At 48.0% G+C, this 9,920-nt stretch overlaps 1 protein-coding gene across 8 annotated transcripts in view; it reads right to left on the bottom strand.

The window, feature by feature from the left end:
- Window positions 1-1,314: 1,314 nt before the first annotated feature.
- The window catches only part of CBFA2T3 (CBFA2/RUNX1 partner transcriptional co-repressor 3), an 82,030-nt gene continuing 73,424 nt past the window's right edge, over window positions 1,315-9,920 (bottom strand). For 4 of the 8 annotated variants that reach the window (XM_061594601.1, XM_061594606.1, XM_061594609.1 and 1 more), the window contains 5 exons: window positions 8,013-8,098; window positions 5,805-6,003; window positions 4,416-4,484; window positions 2,514-2,704; window positions 1,315-2,218 (listed from right to left, as the gene is read on the bottom strand). In XM_061594601.1, coding sequence (XP_061450585.1) covers window positions 1,895-2,218; window positions 2,514-2,704; window positions 4,416-4,484; window positions 5,805-6,003; window positions 8,013-8,098 — 869 coding nt within the window. In that variant the 3' untranslated portion in view covers window positions 1,315-1,894. The remainder of the gene's footprint in view (window positions 2,219-2,513; window positions 2,705-4,415; window positions 4,485-5,804; window positions 6,004-8,012; window positions 8,099-9,920) is intronic. The other 4 variants (XM_061594602.1, XM_061594607.1, XM_061594603.1 and 1 more) reach the window with 3 other exon arrangements.

Here is a 9,920-nt window from a genome sequence, read left to right as displayed (position 1 = left end):
AAGGTACAACATTTCTGCCCTGAGCCCTTGGCTGGGCAGCCTGCGAGTTCCCCTGTCCCTGCAGCCCGGACTGTTTTCCCCATATTGCACTCCCGTCCTCAATGCTTTGTACAACGATGCATGAAATGTGACAAATCGACACTGTCCCTCCTCCTCCTTATCTAAGGACAAGCATCTGTTGCTTTCCTCCCAGAAATAATGGTAAAACCTGATGGGAATGGAAGACAAAAAGGGAGGGGGGGGAGAACAGTAAACCTATCCCAAAAGAAAGGGGGGGCAAAGATGTTTCTGTCACACAGGACTTTGAAAGACGAGACACACAACTAGGCCGGGGGTATCTACAGGCCATCAACATAGACTTCGGAAGGAGGAGGAGGAAGGGGGACATGAAAGACTTCTTTCGATACTTGTGGGGGTGTTTGGAAGAAATCAGGATGACAACTGCAGAAGACTGCCTGGGGTTTGGTAAGTGATGGGGAGCAGAGAGGTAGTGGGGGGGGGAAGCTCCAGGGAGAAAGCCCTGGTTGCAGTTATTTTCTGCTCATGTTGTGGGAAATGGTAAAGAACAGGCAGATTATCACAGGTTTTTCTGGAACAGCTCTCTGTCTCTCTGGAACAAGCTGGGTGGGTGTGTAGGTGGCTGTTTTAATTTTTTTTTAAAAAAAAACAAAGCTCTTTGAGAGAGAGAAAAATGCAACAGACTTATAATCCACCGAGGGAGGGGGCTCCAAGAGTCACTTCTGCCTCACACGCATACACACAAAAACACACGCTCTGCACACACACAAAGTGGTGGATGCTTTTTTTCTTTTTTGCTTTATTCTACGAAAATTTCTTTCGATCCCACAGTTGCACGTCTGTCCTCCTTCAAGGATACGTCAGACTGGTGAAGGTCCAAGTGCACGGATGCCACCCCCCCTCCCGCCCCATCCAAGAACGCAAGGAGTTGAGATGAAGCCCAGCAGGAACTGCTGTCGGTAGAACGTCGCCGTCGGTTTCGCCGGACCTGCGATGATGATGATGATGCGTTACTCCTCGGATCGCAAAAACGCAAATAAATAAAAGCCCCCAAAACGAGGAGAAAGAGAGGAAGAAGGAACCAACCAACCAAAAGAAAAGGAAACGAAACAAAAAAAGAAACTTTGGCAGTGGAAAAAAAGTTTGGATTTTTTTTTCCTGTTTTTGGATTTCCTTTGGAGCAGAGGTGAATCTGGTATCTTCTTGGCTAGCTAGCAAGGTAGTTTACAGGTAAGCTTCCTTCACTTGGTTTTTGGATTTTCTCTTTTCTTTTCTGTTTTACTTAAAGCCAAAGAGTTTGATGTTTATATTGTTTTATTTTTATTTTTATTTTTTTTACAAAAAAGAAAAATCTTGCTTTTTGTAAATGAAATCCTTTTTTCCCCCACTTTCTCCCCCTTCTCCTTTCGGGGAAGGGGTTTCATTCCTTATTTCCTCAAACGCATCTCCAGCAGAAGACAGACGGAAGTATCCTTTTGGTTCCCTTCTCCTGCCCCCAAGTCAAGATGCGTGATGCTTGCAGATAAATTCCTCATCCAAAAAAATAAAAATAAAAAAATAATCATAATCATAAATTCCCCCAAACCATATCTGTAAGAAGTATAATAGTAGTAGTAGTAATAATAATTAATAATAATAATAATAATAAAAACTGACGAGTGAACGGAGAAGGTTGGTATTTGCCTTAACTCCACTTAAAGCCCAGGTTTGAGAATTCGTGAGGATTTCGTGAGAGAGATAGAGGTCGTTTTGGAGGTCAAATACGTGTCAGGTAGCTGAGGGTTTGCATTGAATGCAGTTTTTTTTTTTCATTTGGAGAGAAGTGGTAGCAGCAGTGACAGTTGTTGATTGGCTTCCCAGTTTCCCTTCCGTCCATCTAGCGGGACGCCGTGTCTAGAGGAGCTGGCGTTGCCGGTGTGCCAGAACGCGAGGCAGCGGCCGAGCCAGAATCGCTGGGGCTCCCTACTACGGCAACACTGGTGATGGAGGTACTCACAGCCACGACGTCTGGCTGAGCTGATGCTACGCCCAGCCCAGAAGAGGCTGTCCCACCGCTAGAGGCTTGGAGGCCTTGGAGGGTCTGCCCACAGACGTGGTGATGCTTCTCCCAATCTTTGTGCTGGCAGAAGGAGCCGCAATAGCGTGCGGTGTTGCAGCCGCTGCAGGTCTCACTTGCCTTGCGCCCGCAGTTCCAACAGCTCTGCAGGGGAAGGCGAAAGCACACAGATCAGCGTGGACCGAAAGACAAGTGCGGGGCTAAGAGACTGTCTACTCTTCACCGGGGCCACTGAACACGCAGACAGTCTCTCCCTTGGCTGCATTCGCAGTGGGCTGTAGCTCAGGTCCAGATTGAGCTCAATTCATACATTTAAGGAAAAGAAAGGGGGAAAAAATACTGACGGGACCACCGAGACCAGCAAACGCCCTCCAAGTCATTACTGTTTCCAGCCCACTACTCTCGTGTCAATATCCATGTTGGGAGAGGGTGTCACTACCTCACTGGAGTCCTCCTGCTGGTTAATGACAGTCAGCGCATCCTCGGAGGCCTGGCGCTTGGCCTCTGCCAGGGCCCGCTCCATTTTGGCCCGCTCTGTCGTGATCAGCTCGTGGGCTTTCCGCTCTGCGTCAGACACAGCCTTCTGGAGCTCCGACATGGCCTGCCGCTTCACCTCATTCACAGCTTCTTCTGAAAGGAAGAGCACAGGGCAAGGCGAAAATCATATAGGGGATGCTAAGTAAGGAACAGCATGCAGCCAGATTTGGGGGGGGGGGAGAGAAGTCAAATTTGTACTTGCAAGAGGGCACAGTAGCAGGTGCATTTTGCTCCCAGGGGAGGGGATCCCCAGTCAGCTAGCTGGGCAGTTGGGTAGGTCTGTCTACCCACCAGACATCAGCTGGCCAATTTATTATGGGGAAAGGACCATCTCAGGTTGAATCCCTGGCAGCATCTCCAGGAAAAGACAGGGAATGCCCCTCCACTGGAAACCCTGGAGAGCCACTGCCGGTCAGTGTCAACAATACTGAGCTAGATGGAGCAATGGGCATGACTTACTTTATCATTCATTCATTTGATTTCTTGCCTGCCCTTCACTAAAAGGTCCCAAGGTGGGTTACAGCAATTATTTTTTAAAAAGTTTAAAACAAGTCACAGGTATAGGGGAGGTCCTGGAAATGTACATCCCAGGTATATTCTAGGGATGGGGGAAATATTCTCTAAATTGGATTTATTACCGGATTTTGACATAATCCGACAATCCGCATTGTTTTCTGACCAGCATTGATTCCTTGCTGCGGGTCGCAGCTGTCATCGGCATAGTTTTTAAAAAATAATTTTAAAAAATCCATTCTGATTACATAATTGTCTTCGTAAGACTTGCTCTAAGGTGACGAATCCTTAACTTCTGTCTAGATGATAACAATCCCCATTAACAATCAAAAGTACTGCAAAACAACAAGAATAGCAAAATGGGGGGTGGAACAGTCTTCGTTAAGCAGCCCAGCAGCTAGTCTGGGTCAAGAGACAGAACTGATGTGTGATTAGTTGCCTATATGATATTTAAATAGAAAAAAAATCAGTGGAACAAATGCCTACAGCATAAGCATTTTCGTCAGCAATTATGTTATTTTTTTTGCTGGAAAAAAGCCTGCGAATTGGCAATTGCAAAACCCATCGGTTCTATACTGAAAGCCGGACTGTTGGAATTCAGCGGGAGAGGAACCAGCTACCAAACTCCATCCCTAGTATATTCTGATGAATGTTTCTGGGGTATTACGCATTTACCGTTTTCCTGTCCTTTTACCTAATTTGGAGAAATCCTTCTGGAGCTCTTCACAATCCCTTTTTGTTTTTACGCCCCTGAATAATTTGGTGTCCTCAGCAAGTTTGGCTATCTCATGGCTTGCCCCTAACTCCGGGCCATTAATAAACAATCACAGAGCATCAATCCCAATACAGATCCTTGGAGGACCCCTTTTCTTGCATCTGTCCATTGTGAGAGCTGTCCATTTATTCCTGTTTGGCATTCTGATGGACATTTGGTATTATGGTGCACATTTGGGGAAGGCATGTAGCTTAGCGGCAGAGCATCTGGTTTGCAAGCAGAAGATTCCCAGTTCAATTCTTGTCCTCTCCAAGTAGGGTGGAGAGACACCCTTGTCTGAAATCCTAGCCAGCCACTACCAGTCAGTGTAGACAATACGAAGCTAGATGGATCAAGGGTCTGACTCAGTAGGAGGCAGTTTCCTAGGATCCTATGATTTACTACTGGGCGCAGTGTTGGATAGACGTCACGCCCAGTGAGAGTCATATGTCACCCTGATCTTTGGTCCCAACTATGTAGCTAGTTCAGGAGTCAACTTTGTTCTTCAACTATTTCTCCACTTCCCAAAAAACTCACCAGCTTTCCTCCAAATTTCTTCTGGCATGTAGCCAGACAGGGGCCTGGATACAAGCTCGCGGTGAGCATCTGTGGGAAAAAGACAGGCAAAAAAACCTCTGTTAAGAAATGCAAAATGATTCACCTGGGTTATTTTAGCCATTATGACAGCCTTGCGACATCCTCAACAGAGGCTAGATCAGCGGTGGAGAGCCTCCAGCTCACATACTTGCTTAGTCCTGCCAGGCCTCCCCATTTGGCCCACCAGGCTGGTTTGGCCAAGCCATACCCACTTGCTCCGCACCTGATGCCATATACCATGCCAGGTGTGGGACCGGTAAAGACATGGGTGGGCCAAAAGGGGTGGTTGTTGTTTTTGCAAAGCCCCATGCACAGCGCTATACAAAAACAGCCCACCTGGAGTCACTGTGGGAGCAAATTCCATCGTTTAACTATTTGCTATGTAAAGAAGTGCTGCCTCTGGCCTGTCTTGAATCTTCCAACGTTCGGTTGGGCCAGATAGACAAATGGTCATAGGGGCATAATAAGCTGCCTTATACTGACTCAGATCCACTGGTCCATCGAGCTCAGTATTGCCAACACTGACTGGCAGCAGCTGCCCAGGGTTTCAGGACTGAACCCGGGACCTTCTGCACACAAAGCAGGTGCTCTACCGCTGAAACCTGGTCCTTCTTCTTGACTTGGGGTACTTCCAGACTGTCACTATTTTGGGGTGGGATTCAATCCTAGCCTGACAAATTCAGGTTGCAGAATTAAAGAAAAATGGCAATGGACTGCCTTCCAGTCGATCCCGACTTATGGCGATCCTATGAATAGGGATTTCATGGTAAGTGGTATTCAGAGGAGGTTTCCCATTGCCTCCCTCTGAGGCTAGTCCTCCCCAGCTGGCTAGGCCTGCTCAGCTTGCCACAGCTGCACAAGCCAGCCCTTCTTTGTCTGCAACTGCCAGCTGGGGGGGCCGCTGGGCTCCTTGGGACTATGCAGCTTGCCCACGGCTGCACAGGTGGCAGGGCACATAGCCCCTGAGCCACTCACTGTGGGGGTGATCTTTAGCTGGCCCTTGACGCCCAGGAGACACGAGCGGGGATTTGAACTCGCAGACTCTGGACTCTCACCCAGGCTCTCCTCCCCACTGTGCTATACCAGCTGTACTTCCCCCAAACAGCGCCCTTTTTCCCAATAAGGAAAGTGACTGGAAAGCGCACCAGAAAAGTGTGGGATAACAGCACGTGCTTTGATGTAAGGTCGTCTCCCCTCCCCACAAACAAATCAAGCTGGATCCTCATTAAGTAGTCAACGCTGTTTAATTTCTCCGCAAACCAATCAGGCTGCATCCTGTGTACTCTTGTGGCACACTGTATGAGCCCAAGCGGGCTCCTGAATTGGTACCTAGAAAGGAAGCCTCTGTGTTGGCAGTGCTGTTGTGAGGTCGGGTGGCAGGACTGGGACCCTTCTTCATGTCCTCGGCATCACTGTAGCGACGGATCCAGTGGTTGAGCTCCTCGCGGTCAGCCTCCTGGCAGCGGCGGAGTACGGTGAGCGACCGGCGGGTCTTCTCCACCATGTCCATTATGCAGTTCAGCAGCTGCTGGGTGGAAGGCCACACATAAGATCATGGGTAGCCCAGGGATGGCGGCTCTCACTAGGCCCTAACCTGCAGGGTTTGCCCAGGTGGCATCAGCCTCCATTCCCCACTCATAGCGGTGGCCTACCTTACAGGGTTGCTGTGAGGACCAATGAGATGGTGAGACCTAAACACTAAGGTGAATATATTTCTCCATTGCTACACCCACCCCGTTCCATGTAGTAGTTTTTTTTGTTTTTTTAAAATACATTTGCATTTTAAAGATAGCTTTGATCATATTTCCAATATGGTGGCTAAGTTGTGTTGTCAGAAAGAGGGGAGATCCTGCTGTTTCCTCCTTGAAAAATTATTTCAGTCTGTTGCAATTTGTTTATTTGGATGGTATTTTTCTTACCTGTTACTGTGCTTTTTTCCTCTACTTTGCATGTTGCAAAGTTTGTAACAGTTGCTTATTGTTTGTAGGATGATTTATTTCAATTTTTGTTCTGTGAATCTCTGGGGGGGGGTTTCTCTGAGAAAGAAAAAGCTGAATAGAAATTCTGTACTGTAAGTTACTTTGAGTATAATTTATAGAGAAATATGGGATATAAATTAAGAAACTAATTTAAGGAACCACCTGCACCATCCATTTGAAGCTGTATCATACCATTTTAAACACTCATGGCATCCCCCAAAGAATCCTGGGAACTTAGAGGAAAGACAGTTTGTTAAGGGTGCTGAGAGTTGTTAGGAGATCCCTGTTCCACTCACAGAGCTATAATTCACAGAGTTCCCAAGGAAGAGGGATTGATGATTAAACCACTCTGGGAATTGGAGCTCTGTGGGGGGAATAAGGGTCTCCTAACTCTCAACACCCTTAACAAACTACAGTTCCCAGGATTATTTGGGAAAAGCCATGCCTGTTTAAAGTGGTATTATACTGCTGTAAATTTATAGTGCAGATGGGGTCTTATATGCATGGGTGTGAGTCTGTATGTGTGCATGGCATGTGTGCATGCATGTAAGAGAATTGTATTGGGCAGCTTTCACCAATCTGATGCCCTCCAGATGTTTTGGACAACAACTCTCATCATCACAATTGTGCTGGTGAGGGCTGATGGGAGACGTAGTTTAAATATCACATAGGCGAAGGCTGATCGTGGGATCTCCGGGGCGTAGGGATCACATAATCTTGGAAGCATCCTTTCCATCTGTTTGACTGGACATTTTTATTTTTATTTATTATTGCATTTCTATCCCACCTTTCTTCCAAGAAGCTCAAGATGGCTTTAATGGGTCTCCCTCTTTCCATATTATCCTCACAACAACCCTGTAAGGTAAGTTAGGCTGAGAGACCGCAACGGGCCCAAGATCACCCAACGAACTTCATGGCTGAATGGGGATTGGAACCCTGGTCTCCCAGGCCCCTAGTCCTACATTCTATCCCCTGCACTAGACACCTCCATTGAGGGCAGGTGTGTTTTCCCATCACACAGTTTTCCAGCCAGTGGATGGCATCCAGAAGAGTAAAACATGGTTCCTTTTGCCAGTTATGAAAATACACAGGGACATCCCATCCCCTGGCAATAACTGGCAATGAAAAAGTCTAAATTGCACAAACAGCTTATTCCCAGCTGGATTATAGCCAATACTGAGGGAAGGGCCTTTATGGCTGTGGCACCTTGGCTATCCTCCCTTAACATATTTGTCTACCAGGTGCTCTCCTTCCTTTTGAGTTCAGCAGATAAAATTGTTTTGTTTGTTCAATCTGTGAACGATGCTGCTTTATTATGTGGAAGCTGCTCCACTGCCAATTAAATTTCTGTTGAGTTCATTGCTTTGGCGTTTCACCCGGTATTGTTGTAACCTGCTGTAAACCTCCCTAGAGATTGTCTGATCAGAGGGCAGGGCGTAGGGTCTTCAGAATCCATGAGATAAGATACAGATTTGCCCCAGAGGCTCCGCACCTCTCCCTGGTTCCATCCCAGCTGCACGTCCCATCCAGAAGCCAAGCAGCAGGATTTGGTACCTACATTGTTGAGGTGCTTCCACTCTTCCGCCCACTCTCTGTCCGTGAGCCTGTGGTCGATCACTTCCTCTTGCCGGGAACTGTGCACGGCTGTCGGAGGAGAGGAAAATGTGCCCGTCAGGTGGGAAGGCGGCACAGTCACCCTCTTACTTTGGCATCATTTCCCTGAGATGAGTTGCAGAGGGCTGGCTGTGCACAGCCGCCCCCTCACATCCCACTCTCCCCCACAGACACAGGTGGGGATGGGCAAAGATATTCATTTTGGTTTCCCTCTGTTTTTCACTATTCCAGTCTTAAATTGTTGTTGTTAATTGAATGTAAATCCCTCCCTTCCTCCCAACAGAGCCCAGGGCAGCAAACATAAACAAAGCAACTGAACAAGGAGAAGGAAAGCATACACTTCCAGCATAAGATCTTGCGCATCCGTCGGGACCTAGACTCTCATTTTATAGCAGTTAACCCTAGCGAGGTGTCTGGAGCACAGTCTTGTCATGTTTTGTTGGATGAGTTTCAGTCGGTTCAGTTCGAGGACGTGGACAAGGTGCTTGGACAGGTACGTGCAACCACTTCGGTACTAGATCCTTGCCCCTCTTGGCCAATAAAAACTGGCAAGGAGGGAACAGTTGGCTGGGCCAGGGAAGTGATAAATGCCTCCTTGCGAGAGGGAGTGGTCCCCGGTTGTCTGAAAGAGGCAGCAGTGAGACCACTCCTGAAAAAGCCTTCCCTGGACCCAGAGGATTTCAGCAGCTACAGACCAGTGGCGAACGTTCCTTTCCTGGGCAAGATCTTGGAACGAGTGGTTGCTGTCCAGCTCCAGGCGCTATTGGATGAAACCGATTATCTAGATCCATTTCAATCGGGTTTCAGGCCTGGTTTTGGCGCTGAGACAGCCTTGGTCGCCCTGTTTGATGACCTATGTCGGGAGAGAGACAGAGGGAGTGTAACTCTTGTTGATTCTCCTTGATCTCTCAGTGGCTTTTGATACCATCGACCATGGTATCCTTCTGGAGAGGCTTGCGGAGTTGGGAGTTGGAGGTACTGCTTGGCAGTGGTTCCGCTCCTACTTGGCGGGCCGTCTCCAGAAGATAGTGCTTGGGGAACATTGCTCGACACCGTGGGTACTCCAATGTGGGGTCCCGCAGGGTTTGGTTTTGTCTCCCATGCTTTTTAACATCTATATGAAGCCATTGGGTGCGGTCATCAGGAGTTTTGGAGTGCGTTGTCACCAGTACGCTGATGACACGCACCTCTACTTCTCCTTTTCATCTTCTTCAGGTGAGGCGGTCAATGTGCTGAACCGTTGCCTGGACGCGACAATGGACTGGATGAGAACTAACAAACTGAGACTCAATCCTGACAAGATTGAGATGCTATTGGTGGATGGTTTCTCTAATCAGATGGTGGATACATATCCTGTCCTGGATGGGGTTACACTCCCCCTAAAGGAACAGATTCGTAGTCTGGGAGTCGTTCTAGACTCTTCCCTGTCACTTGAGGCTCATGTAGCCTCGGTGGCAAGGAATGCGTTCTACCAACTTCGATTGGTAGCCCAGCTACGTCCCTACCTGAGTAAGGAGGATCTTACATCAGTAGTACATGCTCTGGTAACCTCACGTTTGGATTACTGTAATGCGCTCTACGTAGGGCTACCTCTGAAGACAGTTTGGAAGCTACAGCTGGTGCAAAATGCGGCAGCCAGACTGCTAACAAGAACGAAGCGATCTGACCATATAACACCTGTTCTGGCCCGCTTGCACTGGCTTCCAATACACTTCCGGGCCAAATTCAAAGTGTTGGTATTAACCTATAAAGCCTTATACGGCGCGGGACCTCGATATCTATCGGAACGCCTCTCCCGTTATGAACCGGCTTGTGCACTACGGTCTGCTACGAAGACCCTCCTCCGGGTCCC

The sequence above is a fragment of the Rhineura floridana genome, chromosome 13, assembly GCF_030035675.1.
Source record: "Rhineura floridana isolate rRhiFlo1 chromosome 13, rRhiFlo1.hap2, whole genome shotgun sequence".
NCBI classification, from domain to species: Eukaryota; Metazoa; Chordata; class Lepidosauria; order Squamata; family Rhineuridae; genus Rhineura; species Rhineura floridana.
Note: the sequence above shows the minus strand (reverse complement) of the source record. Positions and strands in the feature narration are given on the sequence as shown.